The following is a 21,040-nucleotide window of genomic DNA, read 5'->3' as shown; positions in this document are numbered from 1 at the left end:
TAGAGTTAAATTATATCTTTTTAGTGTTATGAATTTCAATTTGATTTGTGCGGGATTTTATTCATTTTTGGGTTGGTAGACTATTGTTGTTCTGTTTCCTTTTGTCCTGTGTACTGAAGATGGCAGATACCTATTGATCACGGTTCTCGTTTTCTCTTCGTTGAAGATGTGTTCATGATTCATGTGTACTTTTCTGCCTAATGGTTAGATATCGTTATGAATTCTCTTTAAGGTAACAAGTTGTTGATACAAAACTAAATCACGACTCTAATGCGGATAGGATTAAAGTATGCTTTGATTCACCTCACTCGGCATGCTATAAAAATTATCCTCGCCCTTCTCTTGATTGTAGATGAACTGTGATTGATGTAGCTCTATTTAGCATTAGTACTCAACAAATGATTCTCAAGGCACTTGATACACGCGAGTGCAGAAGCTGTAGATTTTGAGGGAGAACCCGTTTCTTCTGTCTCGCAGTCATATGCCACCATGACATCCACCAGTGTCTGCTTCTCTGAAACTGTCGTCAGTTGGAATGAAAGTTTGTAAAAGGTGAAGCCCAGATCAAGGTGACCCCCTTCTATCACTTGCAACCCTATTCGATGCGAAGACTCATCGAGTTCCACTATCTTCTCCTTCTGGTACTTCATTTTTGGCACATCTGACATTTGGCAAATCTAACATGAAGCCTAGATCGTGTCCAATGAAAGGCTAGGACAACCCATATGAGCTCCCTAACGTGATTGACTTCCATCTAGCATGCTCATTCTTGAGTTTTTCCATTTAGGAGTGCCAGAAAAGAGATGTGACTCACCCGGGCCAAAAGTGAAAAGAATGACTGAACCGAGGCTGCCATCTCCTTCAATGACCTCTGCATTCTGCACAAAGTTTGGCGTGACCTGTGGAAGGATAGAGTGCAGATCCTTGGATAAACACTTCCACAACGAGTCAATCCCGACATTGACCGTCGCTTGAGTCTTCGCTTCTTTCATCGTTGCCACTTATCTTCTGGAATTGTAGGAGATTGCGGTATGGTGATAATTTTGAAGGGACTGCTACGTTTGGTAACAACACAGAGGTACTCTTCAAGCTACGAAGAGAAGCAAAGAGACTGAGAAAGGGACAAGATAGAGCATCTTTCATCGTTGGTGCTGAGAGATGGCTTCATGTGGAAATTAGATGCCTCCTTTTTTCTATTTGTTGCCTGATAAAAGACAGAATCGGTGGTTGGCCGCTCGTTCATGTCGTAATGCTGTCATTTTTGTCATCTTAATCTTTCTAATCTTTCAGCAACTACTTGGCCATCCTTTTCAATTGCAATTTCCTATGGCTTATTGGGGTGCATAATATTTTGGCACAAGTTATGACAAGTCATACTGCTCATCATGGGAAAAATTATCAAAAAAGTATCAAATCTATTATACTATATCAATTCAGTTTTAAATATCTCAATTTCATCAATTTATTCCTAAACTTTGAATAATTTGCCAATATAATTTTTCCAACTAATTTTAACTGAAAATCATTGATGGAAGTAAAACTGTTCCAAGTGGCATAATCGATGTTGATGTAGATAATTTTTGCGATTTTTTTTAATTTTTTTTTTTTTTATTTTGGCTAGCAAGAGTTGCTGGCGCTGACCTCTGGTACCGGATTGCAAGACCTCATTGGCCACAACGCCCTCACCCGGGCTACAACGGTGGAGCTCTTGCCAGAGGCCACGACAGCAGCTCTCACTCAAGCCGCGTAGGTCGAGCCCTCATCAGATTCAGCAAGGCATTGTGAGAGAAGTGGGAATTGGAAAAGTCACATTTGGGCGATGTGAGATTTTGTGCGACCACTGCCAACTATTCTAAAAGCTTAAGCTATTAGATGAAGGTGTGGTTTATTATTTAAATATTCTAACACTCCCTTTCACACTTAATCTGGTCTTTTGCCTAGTACTAAGCGTGGAAATTTAATTGGGGAGGCAAATAGGGGTCTGGAAGATTTGAATTCAGGACCTCCTAGCTCTGATACCATGTGAAATTTTGTTGGACCACTGCCAACTGTTCTAAAAGCTTAAGCTGAATGTGTGGTTTATTATTTAAATATTCTAACAGCGACAATAGGCAAGAACAAGGTCGCTCTTGAGGAGACCCCTCTGATGAACTACCATCAGTTGGCTTCCGACAAAGCCAATCATCGCTGCCCCGAGTAAAAGAAAAGGCGGCAGTTCCACCTCTGCAACAAGGAGGAATGCCAAGCTTATCATGATGCCGTTGCTAATAAGAGATGCCTGTGTGCAATCTCTGTGCTGAAGGCTAGAGCCTAGAGCAAAAGAGATGGGCATCAGAAAGCATCTCCTCATGCTTGAACTCTCTTGTTTCAGGATAACCTGTGAGATCACATAAGAGCGTGCTGCTAGCAAACGGCGCAGATAATGTCGACGATCGCCTATATGCGAGGGCTGCACTAATTGCCTGAGCTCTGGCTGCCTGAGATGCTGTTTCTTCCACTGCGGTTGCTGCCGGACATGCACGGACTTCAACAACAATGTCAAGCCCCAATGATGTCGACCCTTTCTATCGTCCTTTCGACTCAAAGGCCTTCCCAGAATAAATTAAGACTTAAGAGATTGTAGTCTGCTTTCATTTTCGTCTCTAGTTTCCAATACTTTCCCTGGAATGATTCGGGCGAAGGACATTTGACTAGATGGCGAATATTTTTGGCACATTGGACACATCTGAATACTTTTTATGATCTTTTTATATTTGGATCGGGTGTTTTTTTTATTCCGATTTCTCAGATCCTTTAAATACCCTCAAATTTCTATTCTCAGCAATTCTTTCTTTCAGCTGTCTTGCACCAATTCTTCACATCATGGGGAACTTTTGCACGTGTATTGTACTTTGGCCCTCGAATATTACCTCGAAGAGCCACCCGATTATGGCAAACTGTACTGACCAGATTAATTGAATGAAAGAACCCAAAAAACTAATCATTTTTGTGTCGGTCGGCTATTGTTGTCTGTTTATCAATTTGTCCTGTGCACGGAAGATGGCATCTACAAAAGATCATGTCCCTCGCTTTCACTTTTATTGAAGATGTGCTTATGTTCACGTGTACATCTCTCCCTGATGGTTAGATATCATTATAAGTTCTCTTTTCAGCAACAAGTTATCGATACAAAACTACATGACCAATTCGATCACGTAAGCATTCACAGAAAAATTCATGAGTACCAATTCTGATGCAGATAGGATCAAATACGCTTTGATTCACATTATTCTTGCTCTTTTCTAAATTGAAGATGAAATGTGGTAGGTCTACCTCTATATAGCATCAGTACTCAACAAATAGTTCTCGAGGCCCTTGATGCATGCAACTGCGCCGGCCGTAGTTTTTGAGGGCAGGACAGTTTGTTCTGTCTCACATTCGTACACCACATCCACCAGTGTCTGCTTCTCTGAAATTGCGGTAAGTTGAAATGAAGTTTTGTAAAAGGTGAAGCCAAGATCAAGGTGACCCCCTTCTATCACTTGCAACCCAATTCGATGTGAAGACTCGTCGAGTTCCACAATCTTCTCCTTCTGGTACTTCATATTCGGCACATCTAACGTTTAACTTGAAAAAATGTTAATGGATTGTAATTAACCGTCATTGTAGATTAAGATAAATGAAAACACATGCTCTGTGATATAGGTCTCTACAGGATACATTAAGCACAATGCCTATACAAGTCTCCATTACCACAAAAGCTTTGATTTTTCTCAATTTTCTCATATTTTGAATCAAGAAGTAGTGTCATCACCGAAAGTACAGAGTGGCATTGCTTCGGCTGCTAGATGCTTGGTGCAACAGACTGAACTAGTCATCAACATTTGGTAAATCTTACATAATGCCTAGATTGAGTCTACCAAAAGATTAGGAAAACCCACATGAGATCCCTAGCCCTAACGTGATTAACTTCAATCCGGCATATGCCCATTCTTGAATTTTCCCAATTATTTGGTGCAAGAAAAGAGGTGTGACTCACCAGGGCCAAAATTGAAAAGAATGACCGAACCAAGGCCGCCATCTCCTTCGATGACCTCTCCATTCTGCACTAAGTTTGGAAGGACCTGTGGAAGGACAGAGTGTAGATCCTTGGACAAACACTTCCACAGTGAATCAATCCCTACATCGGCAGTCACCTGAGTCTTGGCTTCTTTCATCGTTAGCACTTAGCTTCCGGAATGCGAAGGAGATTGCAATATGGTGATAATCTTGAAGTGACTTTGTTACTTTTGGTAGCAATACTTCTTATAAAGAGTAGTAGAGAGTACAGAGAAATGGACAAAATAGAGCATCTTTCATTGTAACTGTGTAGAGATGGTTTCATGTGGAAGCTAGATACCTCTTCTCTCTCGCGTCGCCTCGTAAAAGACAACTGGTGATTGGGAGCGTATGTGTACTGTCCGTAATGCTGTCACTTTTAGCATCTTACTTTTTCTTTCAACTCTTTGGCCATCTTTCGACCAAGGTATGGTTCTTCTCATAAAGAGTAGTAAAAGAGTAGTAAAAGAGTACAGAGAAATGGACAAACTAGAGCATCTTTCATCGTAGCTGCAGGGGAGATGGTTTCATGTGGAAATTAGATACCTCTTCCCTCTCTTCTTGTCGCCTGGTAAGAGACAGAAATGATGGTCGGCAGCGGGCGCATGCTGTAATGCTGTCACTTTTTATCGTCTTAACTTTTATTTCAACTATTTGACAGTCTTCCCACCTCAGTTTCCTATCACTTATCTTGGTGCATAATGTTGGTTCCACTTTTGAGATTGTCATGGACAACTACTAATTATTTTAAAATTTTAAATTATTAGATGAAGGTTTTAACACTTTTTCTCACGTTTAGTTTAGTCTTTTTATTAGTATTAAACATGGACATATTTAATTGGAAAGACAAATAAAGCCTGGTAAGATTTAAACTCAAGACCTCCAACTCCGACACTATATGAAATTTTTGTGGTATTATTGTCGACTGTTTTAAAAGCTTAAACTATTATATGAAAACTTGGTTTATTATTTAAACATTCTAACACTCCCCGCTTAGTTTGATTTATTGCTTAATACTCGTGGAAATATTTAATTGGAAAGACAAATACAACCTGAAAAGATTTGAATTAGGATTTTTAACTCTGATATCATATGAGATTTCATGGGATCATTATCAACTATTCTAAAAACTCAAACTGTTAGATGAATGCGTCATTTAATATTTAATTATTGTAATAGCGCTAAGCTGTGACAAGTCTTATTGCTCATTCAACAATCTTGGCTGGAATTATGAACCCAAATGCGTACAGACTAGATAGAGTGCCCCCTTCGAATTGTTTTATTGCCTCGGGAATGACTTTACTTGAAACTAATGTCAAGATAATTTCTTTGTTGTGTCAAATGAACGACATCGGTACATTATCTTCATCTTTTTCTTTCTTTCTTCTTCTTCAATAAGTCCCGCAAAGTCATCCATAATGTGTACTGTCTTTTATATATTTTAAGTCAGCCTCATGGAACAGGCGAAGTATTTTCAATTGCTGATTCTTGCATAGTACTCCAGGTTAAACAGCTACTTTGTTGGATCACATGAAACAGCTTCTTCTTTAGAAAGCATTGACGAGAACAATATATGAAATAGCCTCCAATGGAAGTTGCCGGAACTCGAAGTTCTACAATTTCTGGTTCCTTTTTTAAATAGGTTGAGCAAGAAGCAACTGTGTACTTTCTCCTGATTAAGGAATGACACATGAGATTCATCGCTTCATAATAGTCCGAATCTTTAGGACAGATCGGTAGTGCAGAGCTCCAACTGCATTCTACGAAAGTTCCATTTTTGTTCTGGTGGAAAAGAGGAAGCTCATCTAGAAAAAGAAAAACTGTATATACTCTTGAGTCTCGACTCATTGAAAGCATCAATCGCGATAAGTACAAGCCGAATTGCATACAGCATCCGCGATGAAGTCTGTAGCGCCGGTCGACCCTCCTACCATTTTGTCGATAAGAGAAAAAAAGTGGCATATAATTAGCAAGTAGTGGAATTTTTAGCTAGTGTCATCTTGGTTTCTCTGATAGGAGCCAAGACATGAGAGCACGTGTATGTGGGGCTCTTTCAAGGGGTTGACTCAACTTACCCCTCGAGATACTGAAACACGATTGTCCTGGTACTTGAAAGTGCATTGAATTGTCTGAAAACGAATATACCAGTGTAGAGAGTGTGTAACTTAATTTAATATGAACGGAATGCTTGCCCGATATCGAGAAAAAAGAAACCATGTAATTATATATATTCATAGATTTTTACTCAAAATTTCGTAACACTTATATTATATGTTATATTGACATGGTATCATCCATTCAATTAATTTGTCTGATAAATTGATGATGTTGCATTTGCGTACTTCATGGTATTAACATTACGTGTTAAACTTTCTTCAAATCGAGAGGACCGTATCCAATATATAATAGTATATTTTACCAGCCTGCAACGGCAGTCTAAAACACCTGCAGTGCACATCCTGAGCCGAACAAAGCTATTAAGTGTGCACATGTTTCTGCTCGTCCCCTTAATTGAGATCAAGAAATCTCACATGCCTGTAGTCTCACCGTGAAGTATCCACAGAGTCAACCTTAATGCTTGAACCTCAATGAAAGATGACGAGCATTGTGATTCCTATAAATACCCGACGTGCAACGTTCCGTTTTCTGCATCTCATCTTGGCTTCTAAATCTTTTTCATCTCTTGGGGTCTTTAGCTTTGCTAAATATTGCAAAGATGATGGCCAAGATCAGCTACGTCTTTCTGGTCCTGCTCATCTTTGTCGAGAGCTCGACACAACAGGTTTTTAATGGAGGTTCCGTCTATTGCTTGCCGGGGACTCGCTGCGAATGGCAAAATATAGCGTGCCCAAAAGAATGCCCAAGCCCTTACTCCATGAGCAAGAAGGACAAAGCTTGTTATGTGGACTGCAATTCGCCCACTTGCTCTTCCCATTGCAGACGTAAGACACACACACACACACACACACTCCATATCCACTTTGTGCCTTTTCTTATTAATGTTCTCTCACCTCGTGTCTATGCTTTAACTTTCAAGAATTTGGATCCTCTAGATCTGAGATTAAATTAAAAGGGTTCTGAGAGGGAAATTGTTCTTGCTATATTCATATATATCAGTCATGAACGGGCTTGAGTCAAGGTTATAGGAACAAACATCGGTACCAACCCGTCTATTGATCTAGCGCAAATTGAGTCATCAAATATTATAATGTAGAAACCAAATTGCTTTTCATAAGCTATATCTAGGTATAGGACTAAAAGGTGGCTTTGTCTCGCTTTATCCAATCCACATCCAGAGCTTAATTAGGCCATGCAGTCCAAGCAAATTGATTAAGGTCTCTTATTGGTCCTCAGAACGCAAGCCGAACTGCAATGGCATCGGATCAGCATGCTATGACCCTCGTTTCATTGGTGGCGATGGCGTTGTCTTCTACTTCCACGGCAAGAAAGACCAAACTTTCAGTCTAGTTTCGGACATCAATCTCCAACTCAATGCCCGCTTCATTGGCCACAGACCAAGCGGCCGCTCCCGAGACAACACGTGGATTCAAGCACTCGGAATCCTCTTCAACTCCCAGTCCTTTTCCCTGGAGGCAACGAAAGCTGAGGCGTGGGATGATGAAGTTGACCATCTCAATTTCAATTACAATGGCAAGGAAATAGAGCTAACCCAAAGCCCTATGTCTACATGGTACTCCGAGGCTAGGGACATAAAGGTCGAGAGAATTGCGAGCAAGAACAGCGTGATAGTGACTCTGAAAGACATGGCCGAGATCATGGTGAATGTGGTTCCGATCACGAAAGAAGATGACAGGATTCATAAGTACATGTTGCCTTCGAATGACTGCTTCTCTCATTTGGAAGTGCAGTTCAAGTTCCTGGGCCTGTCCCCGAAGGTTGAAGGCGTGCTTGGCCAGACCTACCAGCCTGATTTCGTGAACCCGGCGAAGTCCGGCGTCGCAATGCCGGTTGTGGGCGGCGAAGACAAGTATAGGACCAGCTCACTTCTTGCTCCGGATTGCAAGCTTTGCATTTTCTCTCCAGGAAGTGAAAATGCGAACCAAGAGAGCGCATCATCGAGCGGGCAGTCCGGCACATTGGATTGCATTCACGGATTTGCCGCTGGCTCTGGCTATGGCATTGTTTGCAAGAAATGAGTATGTCACTCATCTCCATCACGATGGATAATGGCAGACGCTTCTGCTTCGCCAGTTACGTGTGTTAAATAAGTGAACAATAATGATGTCGCACCTCTTCGTTCACATTGTTCTGCTTTGTCTGTTTCTCTTGTACTCGAAATGTCATGTGTAATATCATGGTCTTAAAGGTGATGAATAAAGACAGAAGCTTCTGCTTTGCTTGTTACGTGTCCGAAATAAGTGAACATAAAGAAACCGAAGGCACGATGACGTCACATCTCTTTGATCTAACTAATTGCTAAGAAACATTATGCGACTTTTTTTCCGAGTAAATTGGACATATAGAGTACGAGGAGGTAAACAAGTGGCACTTGTCAGTATAATAAACATAGACAAAACTCGTCCCGTGCTTCAGCTTTCTTACCATTGTAGAGGTGAGATCAGTCAGAAATTTGGAACAGAACCACGCAAGACCGTCAAGCTCAAGACTTGAGACCAAAAAGTGAGAAAAAGCCTTAAACCTTTGTTAATACCATTATATATAGCCCGTGGTCTTGTAAGCAGACCACGAAATTTCGTGAGATGTGGTATGATTTGAGTCAAGAGTCACACAAGGTTCGGAAAGAATCTTCCAACATGTATAAATTTTGTAGAATGTGCATATAACGTGCTTAAATTGTCAAAATCATCAGTTGCACTTCATGGGATCTAGCCAATTAATTATGAAGCGTCTCCATGTCAGCGCTGTTGGTGCTGGAAAAGAGCCAATCACGTGTGGACTCGCCTTCATGCGTCGGATCAGGTGCATACATCGTTTCACGCAACTGCAAAGCGTAAAAATTGGCCCGCCCTCAGCCAGAGAAACGGAGAAAACTTTTGTGTCTTCTCAGGCAATGACGCAACCGTCCACCCAATCACCAATCACAAGTTATCAAACCTTTTTCGATTTTTTTGTTAAATTTGAAGATCTGGGCATTGTACAAGTGTTTCTGAGAGTCCCCTAATTCTTTCGGATCCGGAAATGTCACGTGCTTGTGTAGTCTCGCCGTAAAGTGGCAAGAGAGTCAACCACACTTTGCAGATCTCTATGGAACTAAAATGAGAATCCTACAGAAACATGTTTGTGCAAGAAATGTGAATTAAAGTACTATAAATACGTACCACACAGATGGGACTTCAGCTTTATATGATCCCTTGCCTTGTTGGCTTCTGAAACCTTGCTTTCATTCTCAAAGATGTCCAAAATCAGCGGCTATGCGTTTCTCGCTGTACTAGCATTTTTGGTGGGACGTTCAGTTCAACAGGTTTGGTTCGAGGGCTACGTCTTCTGCAACCGACCAGGGACTCGCTGCTTTCCACAGACATTTAAATGCCCAGATGAATGCCCAGAGAGCCCATATGAACCATTTCAAAGGTCTAGAAAAGGTTGCTATGTGGACTGTGATTCGCCCACTTGCGATTCCCAATGCAGAAGTAAGATAACCTCTGTTTAGCCCTTTATTTGCAACTGATTCAGAGCAAGCAATTATGCTGCTCATATCGAATGCTTACTGAGACTCGGAATTGAAATTCAGATCGCAAGCCAAACTGCATCGGACTTGGCTCCGCATGCTACGATCCTCGTTTCATTGGCGGAGATGGGATTGTATTCTACTTCCACGGCAAGACCAACCAAACTTTCAGTTTAGTTTCAGACCCTGCCCTCCAAATCAATGCTCGCTTCATTGGCCATAGACCAGCCGGTCAAGCCCGAGATAACACATGGATTCAAGCACTCGGAATCCTCTTCAACTCCCAGTCCTTCTCCTTGGAATCAACAAGAGCTGAGACTTGGGATGATCAGTTTGACCATTTGATTTTCTCTTACAATGGAAATGTAATAGAAATGCCACAAAACTCTATGTCCAGATGGTGCTCTGAGGCAAAAGACATAAAGGTTGAGAGAGTATCAAGCAAGAACAGTGTATCAGTGACCTTAAAAGACGCGTGTGAGATTATGGTGAACGTGGTTCCTATTACAAAAGAAGATGATAGGATTCACAGATATATGTTGCCTTCTGATGATTGCTTTGCTCACTTGGAAGTGCAGTTTAGGTTTTTTGGCCTGTCGCCAAAGGTGGAAGGTGTGCTTGGACGGACTTATCAGCCCGATTTTGTGAACCCAGCAAAGCCCGGTGTGGCTATGCCAGTTGTGGGAGGCGAAGATAAGTATAGGACTACTTCACTTCTCTCTGCAGATTGCAAGCTTTGCATTTTCGTTCCTGGAAGTGATCACGAGGACCGAGAGAAGTCATTGGCAATTAAATAGAATGTCACATGGGACTGCACCAGAGGTGTCTCCACCAGCTCTGGCCATGGCATAGTTTGCAAAAAACGAATGTCCTCATCATATATTACCGTCAGTTGTTATCTTTACAAAAAATGTCAGATGCTTCTGCTTTGCCCCTAATTATCCAACTAAGGGAAGGAATAAAAAGCCTAGTACCGAAAAGTCGCATCTCTAATTCACATTGTTTTGCCTTACTTCTTTGCGTCTCTTGTACACATGATGTTGTACTTTTTCTGTGACAGTCTTACAATGATCCTCAAACTATTATTCAACTTAGCTTCTTGCCATTTCAAGGGGAAACAAAACATCATAACTTGTCCTTTGGTTTGGAACAAAAATTCACACGAGAACTTAAAAGTTGCTAAAGCTGTAGAGCTATGATCTACAACTAATGCATACAGTTCAAAAAGAGACCGATCCAAAACAGCAAACAGAATATACCAAAAACTAGTGAAAGGAACCATATATGTATTAGAACATACGACTTTGCATCAAAAGAGGGTGCCCATCATCACCTGTCTCCTTGAGCTAACGAAATGGGTCTAAAGTTGTAGTTGTTTTGGGAAGAGAAGTCGGGAAGTGTTTCCAGATTTATCCCTCAAGCATCGTCAAGAAAACAAAAGACAACAAGAATACTTGTACAAAAGAACATCTGGAAGAGGAATCATTTCACACTGTCTTATTCCTTATACTCATTCTGTAAATGAAAGTGTAAAAATCCAACGAAATCATTCTCTTTTCTTATCGCTAACAAGAACATAGGCATCTAATACCCAGACAAATTGAGAATCACAAGAACAATAGAATCTTGATGGTGCACTCATAAAACATTCCATTCCATAATTCGATCAGCACCTAATGCTAGTCTAGACAAACTCCATGAGATAATCAGCTAAAGAACAGAAGAAAAATGATGAGGAAGAAGAAACGAAAATGGAAAACCTCCATTTTTTAACTCAGGCAGTTCTTCTCATCTTCCACGAGGATTTACCAGCTGAGAGAACACAGCACTTGTGGCAGCATCCTCAGGATCATCATCAGTTCCACCATCTATCATGCTCGTGCTGTTGTCGAAGGGCTCCAGTGGTGTCAGCTGAATGCCTGGAATATGGTTCGTGCTATTATCTTCTGGTTCCATCAGAGCCGAGGATGTTTCCTCAAGCTGGAGGGCATATTCGAGATTCCACAGCACATCCCCCATTGACGGCCTATCCACTCCATGCTCAGCCAGGCAGTTCTCAGCAGTCTCTCCAAACTTCTTGAGAGATGCTGGGTTAACCTTCCCCACAAGATTCGGGTCCATGATTTGATCCAACATACCCTTCTTTTGCCAGCTCATCGCCCACTCTGCAATATTCACTTGCTCCCTTGGAAGTACAGGGTTCAAAGCAGGTCTAGTGCAGAGAACTTCCATTAAAACAACTCCAAAGGAATACACATCAGATTTCTCAGTTAGCTGCTGCCTTCTGAAGTACTCGGGGTCTAGGTAACCAAAACTGCCCTTAACCGCAGTGCTAACATGAGTCTGATCCAGAGCGGGCCCTGTCTTCGAGAGGCCGAAGTCAGCAACCTTGGCAACGAAATTCTCATCCAATAGAATGTTTGTGGTCTTGACATCTCTGTGAATAATGCTTTGAGCTGCACCCGTGTGGAGATAATGCAATCCCCTTGCAGCCCCAATGCAGATCTCTAGGCGCTGCTTCCATGGAAGAGGAGGTAGATCTGTTCCATACAGATGGCTCCTGAGTGGCCCATTTGCCATATATTCATACACGAGAATCATTTCTGAGCGCTCATCACAATAGCCAATAAGAGAAACCAGATGGCGGTGGCGGAGCTTAGATAACATTTCAATCTCAGTCCGAAATTCAGCAAGCCCTTGCTCAGATCTAGGGTTACCTCTCTTGACTGCAACTCTAGTTCCATCCTCAAGCGTTCCCTTATACACCCTGCCAAAGCCACCAACACCAAGAAGCAGGTTCTCATCAAACTTGTTGGTCGCATCTAGGATTTCTTGGAATGTGAAGAACCGTCCTAGGTTGGAGGAAGCCAAAGAAATGCAGCTAGCAGTTCCACTTTTTTGAGAGGTTGTGGACATCTTTGTCATGGTCTGGGAATTTCCATATAACGGCAGTGGTAACCACGGATGTGGCTGGTGAGCTGTTTTCGACCTCCGAGCTGCCAAGTAACAGTAACAGAAAACAGCAAATGCCACGGCAACCAGGCCTCCAACAATACAGCCAACTATAATTGCTATCCTGCTCTTCTTTGAAGACGACTCTGGAAGGAGGCTCTGAACATGAGAGGATCCATTTAAGCTTTTTGCATCGTTGCTGATTTTCATGATCTCCAGCCCATTCATTATGGCGTTAACGTCATCGGCCATAATGTCTGGACCTACGCTAACAGTAAAAGTTCTTGATCCGTCAGAAGAGTTAGAGATGAAATCCCTGTAGCACGGCATATTCAAGGCACCAGTATAGGTTGAAATATCGAAGCTTCCCAGAGCATTGTCGGAGTTTATGTAGAGGTTAAACACAAGAGAATTTAGGGCCTTGCTGACTATATCACAGAAATGCACCCGCACGAAATACTTGTAGTCAGGATCAACACTGAAGACCCAAGTTATGTTGAAGTTCACATTTGGAACATTTGCATCTCCCATGTTTTCTGCTGTCGCGTATACCATATTAGGCGCTATCTCATTCGTGACGGCATCATGATACTTAATCGATGAAGGGTTGACAGAGACATTTGCGGCAGAGCTGTTGACATGGAGATATTTCACATCATTCTCCCAAGTTCTTCCAAGGGTATCATTTTGAGCAGTGAGCAGCGGACCCCCCATATTCAAACGGTAAATAGTTTCAAATGCAAGTTCTGAGAGGCCATTGAAGGGGGAGGATGGATTTACATTAAGAGCTGGACCAGACAGCAATATATCTGGAATTGAGACGACTTCAATCGCATTCACGAAAGAGACCGAGTTGTTCGAGGGGATGAAAGTGAGACTCAACGTATCTGAAGTCACGTTGATTGCATACTCTTTCCACATGTAGGAACCATTATAGTTCTTGAAAGTAAAGTTGTTGAGGAGTACAAATTCATCAGTCACCACGGTTATAGGGGAAGCTGTCAAGTCATGGCTGGAATTTGGAAGGGGGTAAAAGTAGAGGCGGACCCAATGGCGCCCCTGTTGCTTGATATTGAATTTGTAAGAGGCTATGCTGGAGAAAACACGAGCGTACTGATAGACAGGAGACGGAATGCTAGCATTGGAGCTAGCGACAATGGAATTCCCCGTTCTCAACACACGGGAAGATTGCCCTGAATCGGGGACGAATGTTCGACCCTGGAATGTAATGTTTTGCGGAGAACCACAGGATATCAAGTAATTATCAGTGGGCACAAATGCCGTTTGACATTTCATACATAAAATCTCAAACAGAACCACCACAAGAAGCAGGGTCACCGACTTCTCCAGCTTCATCTTCCCCATGAACATTAATAGCAACCCGAATCCCGCCACTTTCAGGAAACAATGACTGTCCCGACTCCTCCCTCACTCAAATCACAAACCACCGATCACTAAAGAGGTCAAGTTCCGGTTCGATGAGATCTGGAAACCCCCCAACTTACAAAGCAGAATGATCAAGCTCTTGAAAGCTCCCGAATCTTGGAAATCCCAATCCTCGCTTACCCAGTTGCTCAAAGTCGACCAAGCTGCCGGACAAATGCAACTCTCTAAGCTTCGTTCCGAAGACGAGAGCACACACGCACGCGAAACAACAGAAAAGAACGAGCTTTTCGCAGGGCACTTACCGTTTTGCAGAGCAAGAATGCTGCTAGAGTCGAGTGGAGTCCTCCCCAGAACCGGAAAGGCTAGACCCAGAAGAGCTCACTCCGCATTACATGACGGGAACGCCATGCCGCCGCGAGAGGAGGAGAGAGAGAGAGAGCAGAGAGAGAGAACGCCATTAAAGAAGGATGCTTTTTCTTCATGAGCGAGCAGAGCGACTGCTACAACCTTTTCCAGGCTGGTGATTAGGCTGTCATCTACTACTCCCGGGAGTGCCCAAAAAACCAAAAAAAATGTAGGCGAAGGGGGGGCCCCACGACCATTTGAAGAAAACAGGAGGAAGCGAGATTAATGAGAAAGGGATTAGGAACAGCGAGATTAATGCAAAAGGGATTAGGAACTCTGCCAATCATATGATCTCCCCATCAACCTCCCTAAAAATCCCAGCTGTGTTTACGTGAACATCTTTTTGCTTTTTCTTATCTTCCTCTACTTTCTACTCGGATGTGACGCTCCGGTATCTCTGTAAAAAGGAGCCTGGACGAATATCTTTTTTTATATTGAGCAGAAAACGACATTGCTTTTTGGATCTTGCTAATTCGCGGCCGAGACAGCTAAACGAGGTGGGCGGATTATATTATTACGTGAGACCTTAAAATTCCAATTATTGCTGTTTTCTCGAACGCGACTTGTCCGTGCGTTCTTCGCTGGTCGCGGGACTTGCGGTGGCTGGGACCAGCGGCACCTCCGACCCGACCTCCCTCCTGAGTGGGGCCCGCTCGTACGCGGCTTGAAGAGGTGGGAGGGAGGCACGTTTAACGGCGTTGTGACGGCAGTGGGATTTAGCTGGGGTGGGGAAGGTTCCGGTGCGGGCGTCTCCATGGTTTACGGCGTTGACGTGAGTCGGGACGGTATAATTTCGATCGAACAAAGTAAAGAAATACATTGGAATAGCGATTCCATCCTCTGTTCCATCGCTGCATGACGAATCGAGAGACGAGTGTGTATAAAATTTTGGGATGGATTGAAGCAATGGATAAGTATAAGAGATTGTAGATTGGTTAGTGAACAGATAAATTCAATTGCAATTTAGGAAATTATCAATTTACATGATAGTTACATGCCACTAAGATGTCGGATTGGATGGAATGGATGATACGAATCGAGAAACGTGTGATTTTAATAATCATGCCACTATCCCTTAGACAGATCAATTGGGAGGGATGTTAACTTGGATTCACACAAAGAGAGCAAGTAGTGCATGACTCTGATAGTATCCTCTTTAATGTTAACCGTTTTCATATTTTTCGTTAAGGTTTCTATTAAAAAGTTGTGCAAAATCAAACAAAATATATTATCCAAAAATTCATCAGAACAACAAGATACACATTCTAGAATTATATTCCTCTCAAACTTATTACAATGGGATGGATGACGGGAGATGTGGTCTATTTTTCTTGAAAAGCTATTGAAAATCAAATAAACTCTGAGCGAGAGTGTGATTGCAATGTGAGTAGGACTTTGAGGAGTCTATGGATGTAATGAGACGCAGATTAAGAAGGGCGTGAGTCGCAATCATAAATGAACGCGAGGGAGGATGGGGTCGCCATCCTTTCGTGGCTTTGTCGATCGGGCGAATTAAACCAACCGGTGTGAAGCCGTCCGGAAAGCAAGACAAATCTCGTGAACAGCGATCGTCATCAAAACGCATCCACGGAAAATGTTCATCATTGTCCGCCAGGAGAAGCGTCGTCCCCATAGGACAACATGCAGTTGCTGTTTTTAGGTGTGCGGAGCAATAAATTCAAGGGTCAATTTATAAGACTATAAATTTTCTCCATTTAGTTTAAGCTGAGGTGAGGTCCATCGAAACGGGAGACCCCTCTCCTTGCATTGAGCGAAGGATAATGATATGAATAATTCTTAATATTTTATTTAATGTGCAATATAATTCTTAAATTTTTAATTTATCCAATACAGCATAACACGATTCATTAATTTTTAATTCATTAAATATCATTCTCTAGATTTTTTTTATATGCATTCAATTCAGTCCCTATAGTATTTTTATATTAATTCAAGTTTCAGGATAATTTAGGTCTAAACTAAATACGTACTAAAATTCTCAGTATCACATTGAATAAATATTTTTTTATCATTCTATCATTTTTTCAAATTCATAGTGAAATTTAAAAAAAAGAAAAAAAAAAAGAGTTGGGGGGCGGCGGTGCAAATTATAATAGCGACGGAATCTGGAGACGGAAGACCGTTAGCAATGGGGACGCGAAGCTGTCAAATCGAGTTCAAGTAACCGCCGCATTGCTGCACATGGCCACTCCTACCCCAATGTCTCCATCACCACCTCCCCCTTTTTTTCCCATTTCATTTCCCCTTTTTCCTTTTATCCATTTTCCTTTCTCCGCTAAAACTCGGACCGTACAAATTTCGGGGGGACGGCACGTAAACTTTTGAGGGGGACGTGGGTCTCCGTCGTCGGTCCATGCTCATCGCATCGCAACCCTTCAAAAAACACGTCGTTTCGCCGAAACTTCGGGTGACCCCAGGTTACGACATCGTCGGTCGATGCGCTCGCTGCACTAGCACCCCCCTTTCGATCGCGTGGGTTTGACGTCATCTTCGTGGTGTCCACTGTCCTCCCCACCTTGTTCTCATAACTTGGAAATGGGCCCGGGCCGGAGCTTGCGAAGCCTGGACGATGGCGTGAGAAGTTCGAATTGGTTCGAGAGGGAGAGGCCCCATCGTCCCTCCTTTTCAGTCCATCAATTTCGAACGCCCGGCGATGATTAGGGAGCTTTGCCCTTCGTTCCAGTCCAGGAGATCGGCGTGCTAGTAGATGATCGGACTGTTGCATCCGATGGCTGCGATCCATTCTCACAAAGACAAGCACTAATTCGCCTTCATATGAAGTCCCCCCGGTTCGGGATGATGCTTCTTGTCTGCCATCATCGGCCGGGGTGGGCATTAGTCCGTTCGGGACTCCCTCGCGGCCGGACCGCGAGGGTGTGCCGACGGGTACCCGTCCCACCGAAATTTATCACGTCCTCGACGGGTAGTATATGTGCAGTATCTTCAAGCAGTTTTGAGGGGAAAAGTCAACCAGTCATCCGCCACTAAGGGGGTGTGCGATTGCTTGGAGCCAGAGTCTGGGAGGTTTGCCAGCTAAGGGAGAGATCGGAACCTCTCTTCAGTGTCTTCTAAATTTGATTTATAGAAAAGAGTACATGGAGAGCCTATCTTTAGTAAATGACTTTTAATAAAATCAAATAAAATATCATAATAGATATAAAATAATAGAGGAAATAATATCTCCAAAATGTATCTAAATATTTCTAACATTCTCCTTCAAACTCGTAGTGATTAAGTTAGCTTGAGTTTGAAATCAAGTCATATAGTCGGAGCTGGCATATGTTGGAAATAGCTAATCTAAGGATGGTAGGTGGTGTTGAATTCTCTGAATGACAAGCAAAAGGTTGAGAATCGAAGAGGAAACAACAAGGGGCCCATGCAACTGGCTTGCGAATTTTAACTTAGCAATGCCTGTTTGTACCGAGTTGAGAATAATAAAGGTAAAGATAAAGATTTGGGAATTTGTATATATTTCAATTTAAATTAATAAATACTATATGAGCCTATTTATGGGCTTTATTGGATAATTATTTAAGATAACAAAGATAAACATAATACCATATCTAATCAATATGCACGATCAAAAGTATATGCATAATTTTGAAAGATATGTAAAATCAAATAAATATCATAATATTGCTAACATCCTCTCCTTAACTCCAATTTGCATATTTCCACCCTTTAAACTTAAGTCTAGCTTATGTGTGAAGGGAAGTGTTGGAATATTTAAATATAAAATCACGTCGTTTAAGTTTTTATAATAGTTGATAGTGATTTTACAAATTCTCACAATGATAATACAATTGCAAACACTACATATTGATGTGGTTCGTTTGGTAAACAATATTAGAAGAAACCATAGCACTGGTTGGACTAAGTGATTTGCATTTATATTAAATTTACAGCCAAAATATATATCAAGTAAACTTAGAAAACTCCGAGCACGTTATGTTTGTATTTTTGAATATGTGCATCCACTTATCAGTAGTTCTTCGTAAATTCTATTTTTATTATTAGGATGTCAATGATACATGAATATTTCATATGGCGATTTTACTTTATGGATAGACATAACTTAATTCTATGTAGTCATGAAATCATTAAACAGAATTGTTTTTTTTTTTCAAATATGAGTTCTTGATAAGTTTTAATTGTTGACTTATCATATCTAAACTTTTTTTGACTGGTTTAATTTAGTCTTAAAAAATGATGAAAAGAAAGTATGTCGAAATACCTATAATCCGTTTCAAAGGCGACTTATGATGGTAAAATTAAGTAAATTGATTCGGTTAAAAATTAAAGTATAGTGAAAAGCAAAAGAGTTAATATATCTCGTTTAATTTTGGTAGGTGGGTCTTTTCAATTTTGGTGTTTTAAGTGGGATGCAAAAGATATTTATTAATTTTACCAAAAAAATTATATATTCATAAATGGATTAATATCATAAAATACAAAAAACGGATACATTTGCATCACATTTACCGCAAAATTCCAAATTGGCACATCCATGCCACATGTACCCTAATTTGTACACTTATCCCATGTTTACTCAAAAAAAAAAAAAACTCAAATTTACCACAATTTGAGATAACGTGGCAGAGAGCAGCATAAATGTATCAGTTTGGAGTTTTTTAATGACATAAAAATTAATTTCAGATAAATGTGGCATGCGTGTACGGTTTGGAGGTTTTTATAAAGCAAATGTGGTATGATTGTGCCAGTTTAGAACTTTTTGTTATATCAATCTTTTAAAAATAAGGAGGGATGTAAATTTCTCCGTGGATTAAAAGAAATGGGATGACTCTTTTTAACTTTCCTCAAACTATAGTTAAATTCTCATGCTTTGTCTCACATCCAATGACCTTTGGCATACATGCCAAAAATTTTAGTTTTTTTTTTTTTTTCCCGTGAGAATATAAAATTATTGCCTAAAACCAGAAAGATGGGAGAGCCATTGCCCAATACAAGCCCAACAATAAATCCTTCCCGACCCACAACAAACCAAAGAATTAGTTACATTAATTTTTTGATGTTAATTGAGGAAGTGTATATATTAAAAAATCTCACTATTAGCCAAAATCTACTATTGTATCTTCACTCGTGCATATTCCATTCACATACCTCCAAGCAAAACCCGTATTGAAAAGACCGAATTGTCCCTCCTTGCAACTTTGTTCTAACATCTTGTTCAGAGTTTTGATGGTTTGGTTTTAGTTATAGTTTTGGATGTCCGGATGGATGTGATAATTCAGAGACAAGGCATGCCTTTTCAAAAAGAAAATGGTACTTTTGTTAGGGTGGCGCTATTTTCACTTTATGTATGAGTATGACCACCATATTTTCACTAAAAAGATAAAATTGCTATCAATCATTCTATTGTAATTTAAGGTCACTCCTTCTTTCTGTACTATTTCTATTTCTATTTAAGATATATTTGTCATAATTAAGCACGCTATACATTTCTATTTAAGATTTAGTGGTATTGCATGTATATTAAAGGCAGTATATTTTCTTTTTTCTTTTTAGATTTTACTTCTGTGGGCAAAAATTTTTGTTGGAAAGAAAAATTCTAAGAAATCATATATCCAATGTCTTTTTTCCTTTAAACGGAGCAGGTAAGGCGTTATAGGAGTATTTAGGAATGCACTCAAAAGTTATGCTTAATGCAGTATCATGGATAATATTAATATTTGTCAATCCAAAATGATGAGATTTCACAAGTATAATGCAATCTCATGTTGCACAATTTAATTGTGATTTTTGAAAATTCTTTAAAGAGGGTTTTCTTTGTTTCATCCTATCATCCCATTATATGTGTGTGTGTGTATAAAAGACAACCAATAACAAAATGTCTGACGGTAACAAGCATAACAAAAGCAAAGTTTATAAACAAGTGGTTGTGTTAAAATTTTTCTATATTCTACTTAACAAATCCATAAATTTGCTCAATAACGCAGAAAAGAATTAGGTTCTTGAAAATTTTCTTTTTGAGAAAACTAATTTGGAAATAACAGCTAACATTAAAAAAGAAGACATAATGCAAACAATAAATAATCATAAAACACGTAAATTCTTAATTTTGGCAACTAAATCCTACATGTAAATAGAAAAACTGAAAAAAAGGAGGAAAGTTAATAAATTTAGGGCCACCACTTTAAATTACAATTGCATATCAAGGGCGATTTTATCTCTTTGGTGAAAAATCGGGTAGATTTAATCATATGGAAGATGGAAATAATGCTATCCTTTTTGGAAATACGGACTTTAGGATAACGGTGGAGGTGCAAATGGTTTTTAAAAGTAAAACTTTGGTATATTCTCAATATTCTAGAGATATACCTCAAACCGCAGCAGGTGGGAACAAAAATAATACGAACACTTATTAGCAAATTCTTATTGAAAATTGAATGCGAATAATTTATACGCTCACTTATTTCATTTAGTTCAAAATACTGTACGGATAAATCTGCCTTAACTATTCTGACTAAGATAAATAAAAAGAGACTTCAAATAATAATAATAATAATAATAACTGCAACGGAGGCTTTT

The 21,040-nt window shown here is 40.5% G+C and overlaps 5 protein-coding genes across 5 annotated transcripts; 2 read left to right on the top strand and 3 right to left on the bottom strand.

The window, feature by feature from the left end:
- Positions 1–209: 209 nt before the first annotated feature.
- LOC104450158 (phytohormone-binding protein) lies at positions 210–1,174 on the bottom strand. The gene is made up of 2 exons (XM_010064599.3): positions 815–1,174; positions 210–661 (listed from the first exon to the last, which is right to left on the bottom strand). Exons 1-2 carry the CDS (start codon positions 990–992, stop codon positions 375–377), a joined length of 465 nt encoding a protein of 154 aa, XP_010062901.2. The 5' UTR covers positions 993–1,174; the 3' UTR covers positions 210–374.
- A 1,956-nt stretch (positions 1,175–3,130) lies between these two features.
- LOC104450156 (phytohormone-binding protein) lies at positions 3,131–4,351 on the bottom strand. Its single transcript, XM_010064597.3, has 2 exons — positions 4,019–4,351; positions 3,131–3,595 (listed from the first exon to the last, which is right to left on the bottom strand). The coding sequence occupies exons 1-2, from the start codon at positions 4,194–4,196 to the stop codon at positions 3,315–3,317; spliced, it is 459 nt and encodes a 152-aa protein (XP_010062899.2). The 5' UTR covers positions 4,197–4,351; the 3' UTR covers positions 3,131–3,314.
- Positions 4,352–6,754: 2,403 nt separating this feature from the next.
- LOC104450155 lies at positions 6,755–8,358 on the top strand. Its single transcript, XM_010064596.3, has 2 exons — positions 6,755–7,019; positions 7,432–8,358. Exons 1-2 carry the CDS (start codon positions 6,794–6,796, stop codon positions 8,232–8,234), a joined length of 1,029 nt encoding a protein of 342 aa, XP_010062898.2. The 5' UTR covers positions 6,755–6,793; the 3' UTR covers positions 8,235–8,358.
- Positions 8,359–9,451: 1,093 nt separating this feature from the next.
- Positions 9,452–10,811, top strand: LOC104450153. The gene is made up of 2 exons (XM_018876517.2): positions 9,452–9,689; positions 9,791–10,811. Exons 1-2 carry the CDS (start codon positions 9,452–9,454, stop codon positions 10,522–10,524), a joined length of 972 nt encoding a protein of 323 aa, XP_018732062.1. The 3' UTR covers positions 10,525–10,811.
- A 375-nt stretch (positions 10,812–11,186) lies between these two features.
- Positions 11,187–14,758, bottom strand: LOC104450154 (receptor-like protein kinase THESEUS 1). Its single transcript, XM_010064595.3, has 2 exons — positions 14,368–14,758; positions 11,187–14,268 (listed from the first exon to the last, which is right to left on the bottom strand). The coding sequence occupies exon 2, from the start codon at positions 14,048–14,050 to the stop codon at positions 11,516–11,518; it is 2,535 nt and encodes an 844-aa protein (XP_010062897.2). The 5' UTR covers positions 14,051–14,268; positions 14,368–14,758; the 3' UTR covers positions 11,187–11,515.
- Between the last annotated feature and the right edge of the window lie 6,282 nt (positions 14,759–21,040).

This window comes from Eucalyptus grandis, chromosome 6, assembly GCF_016545825.1.
Source record: "Eucalyptus grandis isolate ANBG69807.140 chromosome 6, ASM1654582v1, whole genome shotgun sequence".
Lineage (NCBI taxonomy): Eukaryota > Viridiplantae > Streptophyta > Magnoliopsida > Myrtales > Myrtaceae > Eucalyptus > Eucalyptus grandis.
Note: the sequence above shows the minus strand (reverse complement) of the source record. Positions and strands in the feature narration are given on the sequence as shown.

Coding starts and splice junctions, on each gene's coding strand:
- LOC104450158 (XM_010064599.3), bottom strand. CDS start 992: ATGAAAGAAGCGAAGACTCAAGCGACGGTCAATGTCGGGATTGACTCG. Junction 662..814: donor TCTTTTCACTTTTGGCCCGG/GTGAGTCACATC, acceptor GCCAAATGTCAG/ATGTGCCAAAAATGAAGTAC.
- LOC104450156 (XM_010064597.3), bottom strand. CDS start 4,196: ATGAAAGAAGCCAAGACTCAGGTGACTGCCGATGTAGGGATTGATTCA. Junction 3,596..4,018: donor TCTTTTCAATTTTGGCCCTG/GTGAGTCACACC, acceptor GTTAAACGTTAG/ATGTGCCGAATATGAAGTAC.
- LOC104450155 (XM_010064596.3), top strand. CDS start 6,794: ATGATGGCCAAGATCAGCTACGTCTTTCTGGTCCTGCTCATCTTTGTC. Junction 7,020..7,431: donor TTGCTCTTCCCATTGCAGAC/GTAAGACACACA, acceptor ATTGGTCCTCAG/AACGCAAGCCGAACTGCAAT.
- LOC104450153 (XM_018876517.2), top strand. CDS start 9,452: ATGTCCAAAATCAGCGGCTATGCGTTTCTCGCTGTACTAGCATTTTTG. Junction 9,690..9,790: donor TTGCGATTCCCAATGCAGAA/GTAAGATAACCT, acceptor ATTGAAATTCAG/ATCGCAAGCCAAACTGCATC.
- LOC104450154 (XM_010064595.3), bottom strand. CDS start 14,050: ATGTTCATGGGGAAGATGAAGCTGGAGAAGTCGGTGACCCTGCTTCTT.